Raw genomic sequence first — 22,538 nt, 5'->3', positions numbered from 1 at the left:
AACTGTCATAAAATCTTACACATGGAGCGACGGTAGAAGGCCTTCATTTTGTCTTTTTCCTTCGGTCTGTTCCTCAAAAAGGGCAGTCTTTTCAGTGCAACCACTTTTATGTCATAGCATAAGGAAAAACGGAAACGGGAAGATGAAAGAAAAAGGGGAGAAGAACAGATGGAAGTTAAATGTTGAAACTAAGGACAGAAATGAATGCTTGAGCTTCCACTAGGTGTCCTTAACTAAAAGCTATTAACCTTATGCTGCTGAATGACAATGGAATATGAAGCCTCCACAATGAAACCTTAATATAACCCAAGAAACATGAGGAAGATAAGAAACTGTCACCCTTAAAAACTGTTAACTGCCTAGGAAACAAACAAAAAGGAAAAATACCCAAACCAGGTTTTGTGCATGGGAAATTAGAACTTAGCAAAAGCAGAATTTGTGTGTGTGTGTGTGGGGGGGGGGTAATCTTTCAATACATGGTATCAATCTTATTTATTTATTTGTTTATTTATTCTTGCTATCCTTTTCACATTAAAATCCATTTAAAAATTTGTTAACCTATTTTATTCAATCACAAGGAGAAGCAGTAGCAGCAAATGTTTTTCTAATATTATATATTATCTGGAAAAGTTCAAGCTGGTAAGTATCTGTTGAATGAGCACAATATGTTGAATGAATGCAGAGTGCGGTACTTGTTTTACAGAATGCTGCTTAGGAGCTCCTGATTTGTTGGCAACATACTACTTTTGAGATGGGGAATTATCAAACAGAAAAATTACAAAAGAAGAGTAATACTGATAGTGTGAGAAGTTTTACATAAAGCATTAAAACCAAACATGCAATTTCTATTTCACAGAAATAGTTCAAAAGCTTCTCTTGTTCTAAGATTAGAGTCCTGAGCAAAGGAATCTTATTAATAGAAACAGGTATTTACAATTCAGTGTGACATTATTAACAATCTGAGCACAAAGAATGCTACTTAAGGGTATGTGTGAATGCTTCTTCTCAGAGAAAGCAAGTTAAAAGTAACTGATCTTTTTACTTACACATGATCTGGCCTTTTGCTTATTTTGCATGTACATATGTGAAGGAATACTTTACTGCCTACTGCTAACTGCGTTAAGTCCCTGCAGCAAGCATATCCTAGAACAAACACTTTATCAGGTCCTAACTACATATTACATTTTCCACAAGGTCATCTGCTCCTCTGTGTGATCAGACATGTGCTTGGCAAGTTCCCCAGTGGAAACTCAATTCTGTCAAGAGGGTCCTCAGTTGGACTGTGGCAATGATGCAGAGGAAGGGGCTTATGCTTCCACCTGCTTAACCATTTTCCTATCCTGAAATAGCCCCAGGGGGGCTCTCCCAGGGCTGCTTCATATCTGGCAAACAATGTGTGTGGAAAGAAAAAGGCCCTTCTCCCAATGGTCCCAAACCAAAATTATGCTAGGCAATTCAATTCCCCCTGAGTAACCTACTAGTGTGCATCTCACTAAGGTCGGTTCTGCACCAGCGGCACCATTCCAGGCTGCCAGTGGTGCATTGCGACTGAATGGTATGCTACGCCCCTTCCTGTGTCCCCACGGGAGACCTTTTACCGTGATGGACATGGTCTTCCCTGGATTTGTGTGTCCCAATGGACACAGGCAGGGCAGAAATGTTCCACCTTGCAGGTGACGGCATTAGTTACAATGCAATCCCACCTTCCAGCAAATTAAAAAAATGGCCCATTTTGCCTTACGGCACCACAAAGTGCCATGGAGCTGACTGGGGCAACCCTGCTGCCATATGACTGCCCTCCCAGCCTCTCCCTTCATGTGGAATCAGCAGAAGAGTCATGTTTTCATGCGTTCTCCACAGCCACACAGTAATTGTGGGGAACTGCTTCATAAAAAACAAAAAGACAGAGCTGCAGGGAAAGATCTTCTACAGCTGGTCCCCAACCTTTTTATCACCGGGGACTGGTCAACACTTGAAAATTTTACTGAGGTCCGGGAGGGGGGTAGTCTTTTGCCGAGGGACGTCACCGCTACCTGAGCCCCTGCTCCACTTGCTTTTCCACCAGCGCCCCTCTCTTCCTGCTGCCCACTGGGGGGCGCTGCCAGCAGCAGCTGCACAATGCCATGCTGAGGGGGAAACCCAAGCCATGGTGGCCACTGGAGAGCACCAAAGGGAGGAGGACAAGGAACTGCGGCCCGGTACCGACTGATCCACAGACCGGTACCGGTCCCTGGACCGGGGGTAGGGGACCACAGTTTTACAGGAACTCTCTTCTATCTCTCACATAGGATTGAAGCTATCATGAGTTAATCTGTTCATGTAAAGTTAAATGTACCTAACACAAATATGTCATATAAAATGTGCTTCTATTTTTGTAAGTAAAATTTAGTTCTTTAATTATTTATTTTATTTATTTAGATTTCTATACCGCCCATTTCTTTGTAGCTCTGGGTGGTTTACATTGAACATTATATAATACAAATGACATGGAACGATATATAGTAACAACAATATGTAACATCAACTTTCAAATAAGGCATCAAAACATTGCAAAACCACATTATAAAATAAATAACAATTAACAGTAACATTGGGGGTTGGTTCTTTCAGTCATGGGTTGGTTCTTTCAGTCTGGGGGTTACCATTAGAATCAGATTATCTTTGTGATTGGTTTGAACACATTTTCACCTTACTCAGGAAATGTGGAGGATTGGGGATACTGTGTATAGCTTTGGTGCTTTCAAGAAAGTTGTAAAAAATGTAATTTTTTTACATTTAATCAAATAGGTGATGGGCTAAGAGTTTATCAGAAGCCTAGATTCATCTTAATGTTTCAAAAGGACATCGTCTTTGATCAGCGTATCCCTTGTTGTTGAATGTTAAAAAATTTTGTTGTTCTTCTCTACATTGCTGTGCTAAGAATCGCTCAATCAAGTAAATATTTGGAGATCCCAAAACTTACTGCTGAGAACTATAGAAGCTGGCTTAAAAGATTTCATATACTCCTTGAAACAAATGGAGCTACTGGAATCCTAAAGAAAAAACAACAGAGGAAGGCAAGGAATTGGAGTCTTGAATAATAAAGATTTGGTTTGCCAAGAACATTATTATGGGATCACTGGATGACAGTGGAACTTCATGTTTGAACATTCACAGGCAGGAAAATAAATGCTTAAGTGTCTAGAAGAGTTTTGGGGTTTACTAGTATTAAACTACAAAAAGTGTGGATAAGAAAACTTTGCAAAACAAGGTTATATAACAGAGCAAATTATGGGAAATATTTATCTGAATTTAGGCATGTATTCGAAGATCTAACAAGCTGTGGCTTTAATCTAATTGATGAACAACTGGCAAAATTTATGCTTAAGATTTGGGGGAGTGTGCAGAGTCAAAACCAGAAGATTCAAAAGATTTCAATCAGGCACTAAAAGAATTGCAGGAATGTTCAAAATGGCTTATGTAATATGAGTCACAGAGTGGTTCAAGTTTTATTTCTAGAAAGAACTTGAATGACAAAGTCCCACCCAGAATTGAGAAATGTACAAGCAAACAGTAAGAATTAATTCACAGTGATGTCCTTAAACATTAAATGGTGGACACATACCTTTTAATCTTTCTGGATGATTTCTCAAGGTACTCAGTTGCATATCTGCTGAGGCAAAAGAATGAAGCTTACAAATTCCTAAACAGGTAGGTAGTTATGGCTAACAAAGCTCCAGATGGATAACAGTGGTGCATTTAAATCACATCACACCAAACCTCTTTGGTACAGGAAGGCATCCTGTACAGGAAGTTGGAGAATTTTATATCTGAGCAGAATGGCACTGCTGAAAGGAAACTGAGATTTTTATTGCAGGCCTGCTCAATAAATGATGTGGTGAAGCAATCTTGATTGCAAACTATCTCCAGAGCATTGCCCACAAAAGGGAGCAGATATACTCCTTACAAAATATGACATGGCAAGGTGCCAGACATGGGACACGTTAGTGAATTTGGCAACAAGGCCTTTGCATTTGAACCCAAAGGGAAAAGACAAGAGCTAGATCCCGGAACCAGAGAAAGTGTTTCTCTAGGATATGATTCTGGTCTTAAGGGGTTTAGAGTGCTGTACCTAGATACTGGTGCAGTCTGTGTCAGGCATGTGATTCCCTTGGATGAATGCAGAGCCAGTAGAAAAGGCAGAAGATCAGTATTGGTTCTTGGACTTTGAACCACTGTGTGATAATGAAGCATCAGAAATAGATGCACAATCTGAGAAGGCAAATTCCAAAACAAAATCCAGGACCACACCTCTAATGCTCATCGTGACTGAACAGAGGCATACAGGCCTCATGTGTGTCCTACCTTGTAAGGTTGGTGTTAATGTCTGAATCTTCTAGCCAGAAGGAAATAGAAAAAATGCCAGCCACTGAAGCCAGTAAGTGAAAGAAGACTCCACAAGAGGAGACATAAAACATGAAATTTGCCAAAGCTACCATCAGGAAATAATCTTATTGGATGCAAATGGGTGTTTAAGGTCAAGCAAAATGCAAATGGAAATGTGAAACGCTATAAAACAAGATTCGTAGCTAAAAACTTCTCACAAAAACATGGTCAAGACTTTGTACTAGTGATGAAACATAGTACAATAAGATTACTTTTGAACACAGCAGAATCCAAGAAGATGCAGGTCAATCATCTAGATGTAAAGACAGCATTACTTCATGGGGAGATCCTGGAAGATCTCAACTTGGTGCAACCAGCAGATTTTATAGACCCCAAATAACCAAATTTAGTTTGCAAAATGCAGAAGGGGGTGTATAGACTAAAATGTGCCGGCAATAAAAAATCACACACAATACTCAAAGCACAAGGTCTAAAGCCAGGGAAAGATGATTCATGTCTGTACAAGAGGAATATTGTACTTTTATTCTCACATACGTTGATAACTTGATTATAGGTTAGGACAAAATGCAAATGGACTATTACAGCGTGACAGTGTGCCTAAACAGAGAAGCAGAAATTAAGGAGCTAGGAAATGTTTGTTACTACCTGTTCATACAAACTGAAATAGAGGAAGATGGTTAATTTTTCCTTAACTGGAGACAGAAAACAACTGAACACTGACAAACCTAGAAGAAGTCAACACAGTAACATCCCTTATGGATATTGACTTTTTAAAGAACACTGAAACAAGTGAGCCTCTACGTACAGAAAAGCCTTCTAAACCTAGCAAACCTGATATTATAACCAGCGTTGGGATCCTTAGTAGAAAAACAAGTGCATCTTGCAAGAAAGAATGGGGTACAGTAAAAAGGGTGACTAGATATCTAAAAGAAAACTCTGCTGGGAGGTTATTTGGCTGATTCTACTGCTCCACATAGGGTATGCGTGCATAAGAAACAGCAAAATTATTGAAAGCAACACAACCCTCCCCCCCCACACACACACACATATACTGCTTTCACAAGGGAACTGCCTTCCTGGAAGGCAGGTGCCCTTCTTCTTCCCCATGATGCTGTTCCAAGTCTGTTTTTAAAAGAAGCAGTTCCCTGCAACTGCTGCATGGTGGTGGGGACCATGTCAAGACTCATGAAAAAGGTAACATATAGTTCAGTTCTGATAGTCCTTGTGGAGAACCCAGAGCAAACTGAAGACTGTGTTGGGCCCTGTTATTTTTGTTTCTTTGTTTATTTCTCTGTTAAATCAGTTTAACAGAAATTAAAGACAGAATTATATTTACCAAAACATGCCTATGCATTTGTCCAGATTCTGTAAATGTAGGGTATCTGCAAAGGAGAATCAGCAAACAAAGAGGGTCTTCTTGTCTAACATTTTCCCTGCCTCTCTTAATCATATATATATATATCACTTTTTAAATTTAACTTCATGAAGCTTAGGACAGCACACATAATTCTTCCCAATCCCATCTCATTAAAAAAATTTATGCTAAAGTTAAAGAAAATATATATCAGACAATTTATACTTATCTCTTGTTGTGTATAATGAAAAATCTTGTTTCACATTTTTTACAAGTACTACTGCTTTCTCTGTGTTTATTATTTCATTTTTATTGCTGTTTTTCAAAAATTTAAAATCTAATTAAAATACTTACAACAAAACTCAAAATAAATTCAGAGGTGCCAAATGTTCCCTTAAATATCCACTGTGATTTTATTTTTGAAGCTGTGGTTGGCAGGGGAAGGAAGTGATTTTCGCATATTGTTTTGCTGCTGCAGAAATAAATGAAAGGAGACCCACACAAGCTACTGTATGAGCATTCAAGACAGTTGTTGTGCACCAGTGTACTAGTCACATTTAAAAAAAAAATACTCCAATGAGCTGTTGCTTTTGACAATTCTAAGATGGAAGATACTGAAGGAACTGTCCATTTTAGCTGAGACCAGATTGCTTGTCAGAAAATGTTTGTACTTATTAACTGCAACAAGCTGAAAACAAATACGATCTACCTAGTTAAACTAACAATTAAAATAAATTGATTTAATTCTATCCATATCAATGGTTCTTCTTTGGCTTAAGTACCCAATTTGTCTTCTGAATCAGAAGGACAGCTGGTGGCTATGTTTTGCAAGGATACAGCAACTAGCCCTCTACCAAGAATTGGGGACAGAATCTGGCAGCAATCTACACCCTTTATATGCATTCTTAGCAAACGAGTAAGTTAAGGTGGCTAGGTGACCTGAAAATGGCGGGACACTTATGCCTTGGGCGCAAAAGTCCTGTGTCCCGCTCGAGTTTCCCTCCGTCCCGCGTTGAAGTGGCTCCGGTGGCAGGGGGAGTGGTTTCCCTTCCCCTCGGCCCAACAAGCACGCCCGCTGCATCTCAGATGTGGTGGGCATGCTGGCTGGGCTGAGGGGAAGCGGCTCCGTCGGAGGGGGGAGGGGATGCGGCTCTGTCGGAGGGAGGGGTTTCCCTTCCCCTCAGCCCAGCCAGCGCGCTCACTGCGTCTCAGGCGATGCGCTGTCACGTGTCCGCGGGCTGCTTGGCCTGGTGCTCGCTCCGGGCCATTTTGGCCGCTCAGGCCTCAGCGCCAGCTTCCTTGACTGGGATCGCAGCTCTTCCTGGACTTGGCTGTGAGGAGTTCACATGGCAGCAAGTGAGCCCAGTGAGGGAGAGGGGGGCCCACCGCACTGGCAACGATGCAGCAGTAGCGACAGCCGTCCCGCCTTTCGATCTGTGGATTCTGGTCACCTTAGAATAAGTTGACCAAAGCAGACTACTCAAAACTGACTGCTCAAAGTTCACCCCTGTTCTAGGCAAGCAGCAAATTCTGAGCATATGCAGTAGGGATGACGGCTTCATAAGAATGCTTTACACAGTAGAGGTATAGGTCAAAATCACCAGTGTATTTAAATATCACTTTGCAACCTTCTCCCACTTCAGTCAATGTCCATCTTCACCATTCAGAAAGCAATCCAGGCCTTGCTTTAAATATGACCACACTCGAGAAGACAATCTACCTATCTATCTTACTATTTTATTTATTTATTTATTTATTTATTTATTCGTATTTATATACCGCCCTCCCCGGAGGCTCAGGGCGGTTAACATAGAACTGAAACTATACATGGAACCATACATATGATAATTATAACATTCATATTATTAACTGATGTAACTGATGATATTGTTTCAGTATCTCCCATTCTATAGTCCAGTAAAATTGAGGTCACAGAAAAGCCCCATCAATATTAAAGGTTTCCTCTAGTGCCTATACATGCTCTTTTAAAAGAAAAAAAATCAATTCCTACACCCCTCCCCAGAGCAGCAGAGATGAGAACAGGGAAAGAGGTAAATTAATGAAACTGGTCCAATGGCCCTCAATATCAAGACTAAGAGCACTGCATTAAATCCCCCCCGAAAAGCTATATGAGGTTAAAATAATAAGTCATTACTAAATGACTTTATGAGAAAATATGAGAGGGGTAAAGACTAAGAATGCATATGTTCAAATATGACACAAGCATGGTATGAAGGCTAGCTTCTTAATACCATCTTAAGGTTTCCCTCCATTTGTATAACACCAACACAGAAATAACAGGGGCCATTAATGTGCACCAGGACGGTTGGCTAAGGGCAATTTGCTGTATATTTATCGATTCTTATGTGGGCTTTATGTATTTGCCTTGTCTTTTACTTAACTTAGTTTTTATGACTATTTATTCCTCCTCCAACTGTAATATTGTTTTTAGATGCCAATAAAGGATTTGGAAAAAAGTTTTCTTAAAAGGGAGCAGTGATTTCCACTGATTTTCCCCTCTCAAAGCACACTTAAAGATTCCAAAGACTATACTAAGTTGCAGCAGAAGGAATAGATCAACACCTCCTCTTAAGAAAGTTAAGGGCCTTTTTCTTGATTGTGTAATCGGATAAAGGTTATGGAAAATAAAGCTGTCTTCTTCCATGGCCATCAATTATTTAAAAACCCAGCACAAACACATTTAAAACTGTATTTCCATTTTCAAACATTCATATAAACGGCATGAGCAACTATAAAAAGGTAAACAAGAATTATTTTGAAATGACCCAAGGTGCTGGTACTTTTTCATTGTTTATTTATTTTATTTATTTTTCTATTTGTATACCGCCACTAGCCAACAGGTCTTGTGGTGGTTCACAATAAAACATTAAAATTACAATAAAAGCCCCATAATCCCCATTTTACAAAAATACAAACAATGATGGCATTCTAAAATACTAACCCCACCTTGTTCAGTCAGAGGCCATACCATCAATTCCATGAGAGAGGGAGCTAGACTGATGGATCTTGGGGATCCAAGATGGAACCCGGGGCTCTACCCTGGCCTCAACCATACGCCTGGTGGAAGAGCTCTGTCTTGCAGGCCCTGCGGAAAGCTGGTAATTCCTGCAGGGCCCTCAGCTCTTCTGGGAGCTCATTCCACCAGGTTGGGGCCAGGACCGAAAAGCTCCTGGCTCGGGTCGAGGCCAGGCGAACCTCCCGGGGGCCGGGACAACTAGTAAATTCATACCCACAGAGCCCTATGGGGGGCATAAGCAACCAAGCGGTCCCGCAGGTAGGCAGGACCCAGGCCGCGTATGGCCTTAAAGGTTAATACCAATACCTTAAACTTGACCTGGAAACAGATTGGTAACCAATGTAGATGACAAAGTACCGGCTGAATATGGGCCCTCCATATTCAGCTTCTTATAAATGTTATAAATGTTTTGAAATATTTTAATTTAAAGAAACATATCTCTGCAGCAGAATTATTTTGAGCAAGAACCAAATTTGCTAGAAAATGAGCCAGGTCAGGACATTGTCTGGCACTGTATAATCAAGCCACATAGTCACATACTATAACCTCCCCTTTTGTGCTATAATTTCCTCCCTCCCTGTTTGCTGGTTTACCATGAACACATGAAACTGTTCTACTCTGAATCAGACCCTGAATCCAGCAAGGTCTGTCTACTCAGACTGGCTGTAGCTTTCCCCAGTGACTACATTCTACGTGACAAATGAGAATGCACTCAGGCTGAGAGAGGTCTATAGTAAGGGGTGGAATTTTGAAGAATAAATCTTTTAATGGGGGGCTCCAAGGCATTTTATAAGTGTGGGAGCCTCTTCCTTTATATTTTTACCACCTTATAGTCCCCATTACTACATTACATGAGTGTATTTAAATATCAGACCACTGAGGAAGACTCCAAGAGGGGTTGAAACGTGTTTGGTTTTTTGTATCAGGTAATTTATCCATGTGTCAATATGCTCTTGATTTGTGCAATAGTGTGAGACTAATGTTGATGTCCTTAAATCTTCAAATGTGCACATGAATGATAATAAATATCTGTATTTTAATATATAGCATATTATACTACTCAATCTCTAAGATTCCTGACTTTCCTCAGTTAGGCCCATTATGCATGGGAGGGATAGTGCACATTCGGGGTGGAATGGCGGCGACTACAATCACTGATAACGCACGGTGCCGGCTGCAACCGGCCGCAGATTCGGTGCATGCCACCGAAAAAGCCACATTAGCAAAACGCGGAAGAAAGCACAGCTTCCGGGTGACCGGGGCGCAACCAGAAGCGGCACCAGGGTCGCCGCGTGCATAATCTGTTACTCTGGGTTTTGCTGCCGTTGTGTCCCCTCCTGTGCATAAGCGGTTTGCTTCGCTTCTTCCCCCTCCGCGTTTTCCATGTGACCCGAAATCACTGTTTCGGCGGCCGTACATAATGGGCCTTATTGACAGAAGTATTGCACATCAACTACTATCTGATCTTTTTAACTGGAGATGCCAGGGACTGAACGCTGGACCTTCTAAATGACAAGCAGTTGCTCCACCACTGAGCCACAGTCCCTCTCTATGGCCCCCTGGTTTTTGGTTATATACACAACCCATAGTTTGCCCTGTTTTGATATATCATCAAATCATGGTTAGTCAGCAAAAAGCAGAACAACTTTAGCTCTTGAGAGGAAGCAGGGAATGTGTAAGCCTGAGGCTTATTCACATAGCTCCAGACTATGGCTTGGATCCTGACTAGCATTTCCACAGGTACAAGGATTCCTGCCTATAGAGTGAAACTTTCCTGGTTCCACAAAATACCATGGAAATTCTGTTCCTGAATGTGCCTAGGAACAGGATTTGAGGCTGCTGTGTGAGGGGGATATGAGAAAGTCATCCTATGCAGGCAAAAATCCCTGTACTCACAGAAATACTAGTCTGGGTCCAAGCACATGGCTTCATTTTAAGTCTGACCGAGTTTCTTTCTGTCAACAAATAAACAGAATGTTAACAAAAATCAATATCTTTATGTTCTCTCCCCACCAACACCCCCTTACACTCGCTGTCTCCAATGTCTGGAAGCAGCTAGGCCAGAGATTCCCAACCAGGGGTCCGTGGGAGCTCCCCAACCTTTCCCCTCCTGCCTTAATGCACTTGGCCACAAGGTAGCAAACACTGATTTCGCCCCCTTCCCAAATATGAGTGAGTTCTCTCACTGTTTCTTTGCCTGGGAGGGGGCTGAGTCTGCATGCCTACTCCTGCCTTAAATCGCCTCCTGTCTCTCCTCCCTGACCTCCTGGAGCCTGTCTGTTAATGTAGGGGGTGATGTCACTTCCAAGGGCATGGGAGCGTGGCCAGCTGACCTCACTTTTGGGGCTCCTTGAAGCCTGGAAGGTTATTTCAGGGGCTCCTCCATGGTCAAAAGGATGAAAAAAAGATGAATTAGTTGTCTACAACTATCTTTGGGGAAATCTGAAAACAAATCCTGATAGTTGGAATTCTCTAAGCACAAAAAAATCTTTTGGACTAGAAAAGTATCATGAAAAATAACTGGAAGATAGCTCCTACAATCTGAACCTGATGACGAAGGATTACTGATAAAGTATCTGATCTAATTTATTATAACAGTTATTAGTGTAATAAGAAGCTATTGTTTTTAAGACTCTACAGCATTTGCATTTTTTACTCTTCTAGAAGTTATACAGCAGGCGCTGAGATTTGTAAACATAAAACTGATATTATTAAGAACATAAGAGCCTGCTGGATGGTCCATCTAGTCCAGCATCCTGCTTCACAAAGCAGCCAAGCAGTTGCCTTGAATGATACATTACTAGATCATCATTCATAACTAATAGATTATTAATACATCAAAGCTTTACAGTTTGATAGCAGAACCAACTAAATGGCAGTTGAAGGGGAGAAGACAGTTCAAGCTTAAAAACAGCTTTCAGGAAGATGACTGCAGTCCAGTCAGCACTGCGCAAGAAGGCAGTTGCTGACTGGCAGCCTTGATAGCATTAGCATGTGCCAGGGCTGTTAGCCAGTTCACAACTATGTGACCGGGCAGTAGATGATGAAGTTATTTGCTGCCTCTACCATCTCCTCCTGATGCTTACTAGTAAAGACATGCTTTCCCTTTTCCCCTGACTGCCCCTTAGTGGTTGCTGGCAGTTCTCAGAGAATTGTCTCACTGGTTGCTTCTGGCTACACCACAAAATAAACACTCAATAAAACATTTAGGAGTACTTTAAAACTGTAAAAATATCAATATCGTTTTAATCAGTTTGCGCAGATCACTATAATAAAAAGCATAATTTTGTTTTAGTTGTTTATCTAAAAAAAAAGAAGAAGAAGAAGGAGGGAAACAAAATCTTGAACATATACATTTAAAACATGTAAAACAACCCCCGCACTATATCAATACCTTAATAATAATGCATTGCCTCTCCTGCTGGACTACTTTACTGGTATAACAGATGGTACCAATGCCATAAATTAGTTGTTTCACACATCAAAGAGCAAGACAATGTAACTAGAAACATTTTCTCTGAGATACTAGTACAAACATTAGTCAAACAAGTTACAACAGAATATTCTCTTTCACATTAGGTGAGGTGAAGATTTAGGAAAATACTAGATTTCACACATCTCATAATTGTGTAGTTTAGTGCAATGCAGTGATGGCACAAAGCATGCTAAAGTAGCATGGATAAGAGATATCACAGTGCCAGATGATATGTTTACAAATAACTTATAAAGTGCTTACAGAGGGTGGATTTCCATATTGTGGTAACTCCTGGTCACCCTACTGCCCTGGCCTACGGGCCACTAAAATGCTTTGGGAGATAGGTGGATGATTCAGCATTGCGCCTCCCCCATGCAGGCTGGAGACAGTGTCCTTCTTTGCCAATGGCATCAGGGGACTAGCTGTCCATGAACATGCAGAAAACCCACAAGCAATTCAGAAGCAATGAAAGGATGGTAGTAAGGAAGCATGTCGTTATTTCCACACACAAGGGGAGAAATGTTATGAGTGGATGAGAAAAAACAGCAGAAAAGGGAGCAATGTTTACGGGTAAAGGACAGATGCCAATTTCACCTGCTATCTTTAGCTCTCTTCATCATTTTAAATAATGCAGCCCTTATACACAATAGGAATATTCATCTGCTGTAGGGCTTGATTCCCCATTCTGCAAGAAAGTGATCAAATTGCTTCTAAATCAACCTTTTCCCTAAATGTTCTGAGGGGTTTCCCCCCAGATGGGGTTACCACCAGGTTATATCGGATACTGCTCCTAACTACAATTAAGCAATTTACTCACTGCTGCTTTTTTTGGTCCCCACAGTGTGACCATCTTCGAGTGAGTTTGAGCCCACCGAAGAGCTATCTTGACTATCCTGATGGGGCAGCTGAAGAAATCCTTCACTAGATTCTGAGCGCGTAGGTGTCAGAGTAAGAGACTTGAGACGTTCACGATTAACATCCTTCTTAGATTTTATCAATTTCCTCATTTTCAGAGTAATCCAATTGCCCCTCCTTGCAAAGATATAAAGAGAAATACTAATTTTAGAATCACATTTCAAATAGCATTGACCTTTTTGCATTAAAAAATAATTTCTCTAACTAATATGCATGGACATTTCTGACAGACTAATAGAAATGAATCATCAAGAAGAAAAGCATTTTCTTTACATTTGTGATAATATAGTACCTTCTTGGTGGTGATGGTTCATAAAATTTATACTGATCCATAATCTTTTCTTCCAATTTCTCTTTTTGTCTTCTTAACTCATTTAGCTTGTCACTGTCAGGAAAAATAGGTATAAATTTCAAAAGAGATTTCTATTTCTACAAATTTTCCTTTTCTGTGAATTTTATGTTCCAACACTATAAGGCCTTTACAGATTTTCCTGGTTCTTGATTTTTCCAGCACTCTAATAGTAATATTTTATTTCTAGGGAACTAGATGCACTGTGCAGAATGTGGATGGGTAAGGTCAAAAATAGCACTGGAAGCCAGTGCAGTTGGTATAATATATTTCATAAAGTCTCAATATTTTGCTGCTATTTTCTGATCCAATTTCTACAGGTCTTCAAAGCCCTACAAAGAAAGTGGTCTAACCTTGAACAATTTTGTTCAAAGATATTTTCACTTTTAAGAAAATCATTCGAGGCTGAGCACTCCTTGGGAAACCACTCTAGCTGGAGAGCATACATATACATTTTAAAATGAAAACTCTCCCAAAGGAATGCTCTACCATTTAAGAAATGTTACACTTCAGTTCAATTTGTTACTTTTGCTTTCTAAAGGCTGCAATCTCCTGCTTTCCAGTACTAATCTGTAAATTCATTCTTTGTTTTTAAAATAAGCAATTAGTAACAATGGTAATGTGTGTGCTGGGAAACAAACTCTGCAAAGCGTCCTCAGTCATGCAAGTTTCTGACCTGCCTGGCTGACAATTTCATTTATCAAATGGTAGATGAACCCACAAGAGGTTCAGCCATACTAGACTTAATACTGACCAACAGGCAAGAGTTGGTGGATGAGGTGAAGGAGGTGGGGACCCTAGGGGGAAGTGACCATGTCCTCATAGAATTCCTTTTGAGATGGGGAGCCAAGGAAGCTTGTAGCCAGACGCGGATGTTGGATTTTCGTAGGGCAAACTTTAATAAACTCAGAGACATGATGAGTGTCATACCATGGACGAGAATGCTGGAAGGGAAGGGAGCATGTGAAGGGTGGGCGCTACTCAAACAGGAGCTATTGCATGCTCAATCAATGAGTATCCCAGAAAGACGAAAACACTGCAGGACCTCTAAGAAGCCTATTTAGATGAACAGAGAACTTCAAGAGGAACTAAGAAAGAAAAGGAAAATGTTCAGGAAATGGAGGGAAGGGCACAGCTCTAAAGAAGAGTACCTACAGGTTACTAGGCACTGTAGATCAATCATCAGAAAGGCCAAAGCTGAGAGTGAGCTAAGATTGGCCAGGGAAGCCCATTGTAACAAGAAAAGATTTTTCAGTTACGTGAGGAGCAAACGTAAACTAAAGGAGGCAATAGGCCCACTGTTGGGTGCGGATGGACAAACTCTAACGGAAGATGCAGAGAAAGCAGAAAGGCTTAGTGCCTATTTTACATCTGTTTTTTCCCACAGGTCAAAGTGTTTAGGCACATCTAGAGATGGCAATAGCCAAAGGACAGTGTCTGGGTGGCAGGTTAACATGGATAGAGAGGTTGTCGAGAGGCATTTAGCTGCAGTGGATGAGTTCAAATCCCCTGGTCCGGATGAAATGCACCCGAGAGTACTCAAAGAACTTTCCAGAGAACTTGCACAGCCCTTGTCCATCATCTTCGGAACGTCTTTAAGGACTGGAGATGTCCCGGAGGACTGGAAGAGAGCAAATGTTATTCCGATCTTCAAAAAAGGGAGGAAGGATGACCCGGGAAACTACAGACCAGTGAGACTGACCTCTGTTGTGGGGAAGATAATGGAGCAGATATTAAAGGGAGCGATCTGCAAACATCTGGAGGACAATTTGGTGATCCAAGGAAGTCAGCATGGATTTGTCTCCAACAGGTCCTGCCAGACCAACCTAGTTTCCTTTTTTGACCAAGTAACAGGTTTGCTGGATCGGGGAAATTTGGTTGATGTCATTTACTTGGATTTTAGTAAAGCTTTTGACAAGGTTCCCCATGATGTTCTGATGGATAAATTGAAGGACTGCAATCTGGATTTTCAGATAGTCAGGTGGATAGGGAATTGGTTAGAGAACCGCACTCAAAGAGTTGTTTTCAATGGTGTTTCATCAGACTGGAGAGAGGTGAGTAGCGGGGTACCTCAGGGCTCGGTGCTCGGCCCGGTACTTTTTAACATATTTATTAATGATCTAGATGAGGGGGTCTGGTTCAAAATTGAGAAAGGAGTTCGGCAAGGCTGTATACTGTCGCCTTGCCTATTTAACTTGTATGCGGAGCACATCATGAGAAAGGCGGGATTAGAGGAGTCACAAATTGGGATCAAGATTGCAGGGAGAAATATCAACAACCTCAGATATGCAGATGATACCACTCTAATGGCAGAAAGTGAAGAGGAACTAAAGAGCCTGTTGATGCGGGTGAAGGAGGAGAGTGCAAAAGTTGGCTTGAAACTCAACATCAAGAAAACAAAGATCATGGCAGCCGGCCCTCTCAATTCCTGGCAAATAGATGGGGAAGAAATGGAGATAGTGACGGATTTTTTTTTCTTCGGCTCCAAGATCACTGCAGATGGGGACTGCAGCAAAGAAATTAAAAGACGCTTGCTCCTAGGGAGGAAAGCTATGGCAAATCTAGACAGCATCCTAAAAAGCAGAGACATCACCCTACCAACAAAAGTGCGTTTAGTCAAGGCTATGGTATTCCCAGTTGCAATGTATGGCTGCGAAAGTTGGACCATAAGGAAGGCTGAGCGTCAAAGAATTGAGGCTTTTGAACTCTGGTGCTGGAGAAGACTTTTGCGAGTCCCTTGGACTGCAAGGCGAACAAACCGGTCAGTCCTAGAGGAGATCAGCCCTGACTGCTCTTTAGAAGGCCAGATCCTGAAGATGAAACTCAAATACTTTGGCCACCTCATGAGAAGGAAGGACTCCCTGGAGAAGAGCCTAATGCTGGGAGTGATCGAGGGCAAAAGAAGAAGGGGACGACAGAGAATGAGGTGGATGGATGGAGTCACTGAAGCAGTAGGTGCAAACTTAAAAGGACTCCAGGGAATGGTAGAGGACAGGAAGGCCTGGAGGATCATTGTCCATGGGGTCGCGATGGGACGGACACGACTTCGCACATAACAACAACAACAACAAAAGATGAGGGGGTGGAGGGACTACTCATCAAGTTTGCAGATGACACCAAATTGGGAGGACTGGCAAATACTCCGGAAGATAGAGACTGAGTTCAACGAGATCTGAACACAATGGAAAAATGGGCAAATGAGAACAAGATGCAATTTAATAAAGATAAGTGTAAAGTTCTGCATCTGGGTCAGAAAAATGAAAAGCATGCCTACTGGATGGGGGATACGCTTCTAGGTAACACTGTGTGTGAACGAGACCTTGGGGTACTTGTGGATTATAAACTAAACATGAGCAGGCAGTGTAATGCATCGGTAAAAAAGGCAAATGCCATTTTGGGCTGTATCAACAGAGGCATCACATCAAAATCACAAGATGTCATAGTCCCATTGTATACGGCACTGGTCAGACCACACTTGGAATACTGTGTGCAGTTCTGGAGGCCTCACTTCAAGAAGGACGTAGATAAAATTGAAAGGGTACAGAGGAGAGCGACGAGGATGATCAGGGGCCAAGGGACCAAGCCCTATGAAGATAGGTTGAGGGACTTGGGAATGTTCAGCCTGGAGAAAAGGAGGTTGAGAGGGGACATGATAGCCCTCTTTAAGTATTTGAAAGGTTGTCACTTGGAGGAGGGCAGGATGCTGTTTCTGTTGGCTGCAGAGGAGAGGACACGCAGTAATGGGTTTAAACTTCAAGTACAACGATATAGGCTAGATATCAGGAAAAAGTTTTTCACAGTCAGAGTAGTTCAGCAGTGGAATAGGCTGCCTAAGGAGGTGGTGAGCTCCCCCTCACTGGCAGTCTTCAAGCAAAGATTGGATGCACACTTCTCTTGGATGCTTTAGGATGCTTTGGGCTGATCCTGCGTTGAGCAGGGGGTTGGACTAGATGGCCTGTATGGCCCCTTCCAACTCTATGATTCTATGATTCTATTATTCTAATGCATTAAAAGTATTATTTTATAATGATTTGGAATGCTTGTTCAAGATAAATTGCAACCAACATTTTTCAATGGTCACCTGTACAGGCACTGAGATGACTACAGCAAGTTTGGAGGAAGACTCACAACAAAGCTTCAAGAACATCTGATAGGATGCCTATGAGAGCCTATAATATTATGGTGAAGACTGTGAAACACAAATTCTTTGCAGAATCCATCACATCCACTAGGTTAGCGATCCCCAACCTGTGGGCTGCGGACCACAGGTGATCCGTCGACTAATTGGAGGTGGGCTGCAGAGGACGCCTTCTCCCTCCTCCCCTGGCCCTTTACTTCACCCCCCCCCCGGCCCTTTACAACACACTTCGGGTGTCATTGTCTCCCGTCACTCCCAGATGGGACTATCTCGTTGCAGAGAAACAAGCTCAGGGTTCCCATTGATTTGTCATTGTCATGAGTTAGAATTTCCATGAAAATAAAATATTCCTTATGTTCATTGTTGTGGCGTGGCTGTATCTTATTTTGAAGGGATGTTTAAACATTACCATAACGATCAGAGAGCGTTAGGGTAGTGGTTGAGAGTAGAGGAGTAAACTACCCCCACACACACACCGGGCCTCAGTAAAATTGTCAAGCGTTGAGTGGTCCCTGGTGATAAAAAAGTTGGGGACCACTGCATTAGGTCACAGCCCTTGAGGGAGGGCACCAAAATAATAGTCAATTGGACATCAGCTGTGAGGCATTTGGGAGCTTTTTTGCCGATAAAATCTCGATGCTTATGTAACAAGCTCCCACCAACTATTGATACAGTAAGGGAACTAGAGGCCCTTTGGCTGTCTTTGGAGGGAGGATTTGATGACTTCAGGTGGCTCACGTTGACCGAAGTGGGTAGGTTTATAGAAGCAGTGAAGCCAACAACATGTCTTCTGGATTCCTGATCCTCACAGCTCTTCAAAAGGATAGGAGTCACCCTTGGGGAGATAATCTCTCCTTTTCAATGGGATATTTCCCAAGGGGGCTCAAAGAGATGGTGGTTCATCCCTGAATCCACGCCATCTGGCCAGCTACCATCCAGTTTCACATCTGCTGTTTCTTAGGAAGGGCCCTAAAAGGGCCAATGCAGCCCAGTTATTAGCATACCTAGAGGAGGTTTTGGTCTTGGATCCATTCCAGTTTACCTTCTAGCCTGGCTGTGGGGTGGAGATGGCGCTGGTTGCCCTGATGGATGACCTCTGACAATAGCTGGATTGAGGTAGGTTGGCACTGTTCATGATGCTTGATCTCACAGCAGCATTTCACATAGCTGATCACAAGCTTTTGGCTTGCAAACTTGGTGATGCAGGGATATGTAGGACAGCTTTACAGTGGCTAATCTCCTTTTTCCCAAGGTCATGGACAGAGGGTTGCGCCTGGGGAGAATCTATTGCATCACTATTAGCTACCTTGTGGAGTGGCAACAGGGTGTGGTTTCCTCCCCAATTTTATTTAACATCTTCATGAACCCTCTTGCCCAGCTCATCCAAGGGTTTGGACTGGGATGTCCTAAATTAGCTGAAGACAACCAGTTCTATCTCCTATGGATGGCTGCCCTTCAAAGACAGAGAGGTCTTGTGATTGGTTAGGAAAGGCCCATATGAAGAAGTGCGCTTACACACTCAGGCAGGAATTTGGCCATGATCGTCAATGCAAACCTTACCATGGAAGCGAAGATCACAAGAGTAGTGTGAGCCACCCTGAGCTGGTTTCAGGAGGTCAGTATAGAAATTGAATAAATACAAATAATAATACAAATCAGTTCTGTACTTATGGAGAAGTAGCTTCAGAACATTTTAGAGTTTTTAAAAACTCTACAAATGTGTTTTAATGTAATCATTTCCATTTCAGAATCCATCTGCAGTTATGTCATATATACAACTGGTTCACCTTTCTACGGTACTCACATATACTGTCTCTGTTCAACATGGAAAAGATCTTTACTTTCCATATTCTGTTCCAATAATGTTCTATTTTGTAGCATTAACGTTTGTATTTGATCCAACAGATGCCTGTTTTCTTCCTCCAAATTTCCTTTTAACTGGCTAAGCAACTGTTAAAAATGTACAACACTATATTTTAGTATAAACAATGCCTGCAACTACTTGTATTCCATGCAGTATAAAAACATTCAGAAGACAAGTAATATAATAACAGGTTACATATAGAAAATTTACTTATCTACTGTTATTATTCTAAGCAAAGCAGGAGCCATATAGTTTCTGTTCAGGTCTTTAACAATTCCAGTATGCCATACACATATAATCTAAAAAAAAGTTGTATGCATTTTATGTGAATCCATGGTGTTCTTAAAAAAGTCATTTTTTGAATAATGCAAACACATTACCTCACACTGATTATTCAGTTTTGTATGCTTAATGTCCAGTTGTTGGTACTGTTCTCTGAGCCTAGAAAATTCAGCTTCTAATTTTGTTTGTTCCAGTTTAGAATTGTTCAGAAGTGTTTTCAAATTCTTATGATCTATTTGCAGAACTTCGTTCTCTCTCAAAAGCTGGGTGTATGTATGATTTAACCTGTAATTCAAAATATATTAAATACAAAAATATATTAAAGAGTTTAAGTATGTTCAAGCAGGAACTTAATAGGCAATATTCATAAATATTAGTAAATTAAACTGTGCATCATATCAGTGCATATATTCTTGTTAAACTAATGGCAGTAGAAGGAGGAAGAATTTATAATCTACATTGTATTTCAAAATCTTAATATTAAAATCATTTTAATTAACTTGAATTTATTTCCTGACATTAGAAAAGAACAAAGAGTCCAGTGATTCACAGGAGCTCATACTTTGCCACAAATGTTGTTAATCTTTAAGGTGCTCCTGGATTTTTGTTTTTTTGTACTGGTACAAAGACTAACACTGCTACCCATCTTGATCTGTTTCCTGACATTGTAAGTTTTCTTATAGTCGTAATCTCAAATTCTTAATAGCCATTCAATTTTAATGGAAATTGTTTTTCATTCCCAATAAGTACTGTCTTAAAGTTGAAATTCGGTGTTTGATATTCCAACAAGCTTCATTTTCCCCCCACCTAGATCCATAGGAATAAATATCCTGAGATAATATTATACATTTCCATGTATTTTTCTAGAGTTTCTTTGTAATGGAACACCACTGATGAGTATGAAGAAAATGTACTTTGTCTATAAAATGAAGTAACATTTTCACTATTAGTTTGTTACTCTTCCAGTGTGCCTTGCCAAGCCACTGTGGTATTTGCAGTTTGTCGTCAATGTGAACAGAAGCTACCATATATTGGGAGGGTTATAAAATGCTCTCTTACCCTTAAAAATGCAAAATACAGTCATGATATGTAATGATAAATATAAACCCAGAATTATTCATGCTTCATTACCTGTCATTTTCCTCACAAAGCTTTTTGTATTCTGCAGCTACAGTTTCATGATTTTTGTTCTGCTGTACCATCTTCTCTTGTTCTGCTTTGAGAACTTTCTCCAATTCTTCTAATTGTACTTTTTGTTTCAGCAGCTGATTATATCTGTAAAGTTAAATACCTAACATAATTCTGTTTTCAGGAATTAAGTCGTAAAAAGATTTAGAATGTCAGGTTAGGCATTTTAAGGATTTTAATGTAACTTTAAATTTTTTAAATTTTCATTATTCAATATAAAATGATGCTGAAAACATACACTCCACGGTGAACTCCACGATTCCTCAGAGACTTGCTTAGATAAACTATTAAAAAGTGAAAACCTGTCTTTTTCAAGCCAAGTGGCCAAATCCTATGTTTATTTGTGCAGAGCCCGAAATAAGATAATTGACAGTAATTGTGTCTAGGGCATATTATGATGTTTTATGCTTAAGTTTCATATTCTTTTATGTGATTTTAGTTTATTCAGATGGATTGTTACTGTTTTTTCTGTATTTGACATCAGATGGTTTATGAATGCAATAATTAATAATAATAAAAAACATACAGAATTTCAGATTTAAGGCAAAATTACCTGTCTTCTAAGTCCTTATGTTCCATTTCAAGATTTTTATGCACTGACTTAAGGTTTCCATGTTTGGAAATTAAAGATTCATATTCTACAGCTTGCCGTTCATGAAGCTGTTCCAATTTTTCATGATCTTTGACTAGTGAATCATACAGTGATCGTAAATCCTCTCGTTCTTTGATTATAGATTCATTTTCATTTTCTAAAGCAGACTGCTGAATCAGCAGCTGTGCATTCTGATTCATAAGAGAAGTACTCTGTGAATTAATAGTGGAATTTTCTACCTGCAAGAATGACAATGACATTGGACCGTGATAATAAAACACTTTAACTAGATGAAAATATATACCTACTTTTTCTACCATAATCCTTCCCTCCCCTGCCATAGGGAATAACATACATAAAACATGATTATTCAGATTTCTCCTCGAAAGAATTCTGTGTACACGGTCTGGGCCCAGTGTACTTGAGAGACTGCCTCTCTGCCTACATCCTCCCCAAAATCCCTGTGCCACTTCCAACTGACTGGTGATCCCTGACCCTAAAGAAGCAAGTAGGGCTTCAACTAGGGCCAGATATTTTTCTGTCATGGCCCCCACCTGATGGAATGAGCACCCTGAAGAGATCAGAGCCCTGCCATCAGGCATTTGGTTGAGGCCAACTGATTTAACAACGTCCACTGGGCCCCCAGACACCCCCCTCACGATCTGAACCCAAACCGACCAACCTATGAGATCATGGTTAGATAGTTTTTGTTATCATGAGAAATTATAGAATCATAGAATCATAGATGTTAACAATATTTGTTAACAAAATTTGTTAACAATGTTAACAATATTTGTTGCCTTCAGTTATAGATTTGCGCTTTATTTTGTTTCCAATACAGGATTACTCAGATTTCTCTAAAGAATTCTACATTTTGTTTCCAATACTCTCTCCTTTGCCTGTCTAAAACTGTTGTAAAATGTAAGATAAGCTATTTTGAAAAATAGATGAAGTCCAT

The 22,538-nt window shown here is 40.7% G+C and overlaps 1 protein-coding gene across 10 annotated transcripts in view; it reads right to left on the bottom strand.

The window, feature by feature from the left end:
- Positions 1 to 22,538, bottom strand: part of CCDC88A (coiled-coil and HOOK domain protein 88A) — a 128,603-nt gene that overhangs the window by 19,431 nt on the left and 86,634 nt on the right. For 5 of the 10 annotated variants that reach the window (XM_077333752.1, XM_077333761.1, XM_077333823.1 and 2 more), the window contains exons 21-28: positions 21,542 to 21,819; positions 20,932 to 21,075; positions 19,899 to 20,085; positions 19,459 to 19,604; positions 13,460 to 13,552; positions 13,070 to 13,284; positions 3,605 to 3,649; positions 20 to 103 (exon numbers count right to left, since the gene is read on the bottom strand). In XM_077333752.1, coding sequence (XP_077189867.1) covers positions 20 to 103; positions 3,605 to 3,649; positions 13,070 to 13,284; positions 13,460 to 13,552; positions 19,459 to 19,604; positions 19,899 to 20,085; positions 20,932 to 21,075; positions 21,542 to 21,819 — 1,192 coding nt within the window. The remainder of the gene's footprint in view (positions 1 to 19; positions 104 to 3,604; positions 3,650 to 13,069; positions 13,285 to 13,459; positions 13,553 to 19,458; positions 19,605 to 19,898; positions 20,086 to 20,931; positions 21,076 to 21,541; positions 21,820 to 22,538) is intronic. The other 5 variants (XM_077333769.1, XM_077333829.1, XM_077333805.1 and 2 more) reach the window with 2 other exon arrangements.

The sequence above is a fragment of the Paroedura picta genome, chromosome 1 (genome assembly GCF_049243985.1).
Source record: "Paroedura picta isolate Pp20150507F chromosome 1, Ppicta_v3.0, whole genome shotgun sequence".
Classification (NCBI taxonomy): Eukaryota; Metazoa; Chordata; class Lepidosauria; order Squamata; family Gekkonidae; genus Paroedura; species Paroedura picta.
The sequence above is the reverse complement of the archived record's forward strand: the minus strand, read 5'-3'. Positions and strand labels throughout refer to the sequence as shown.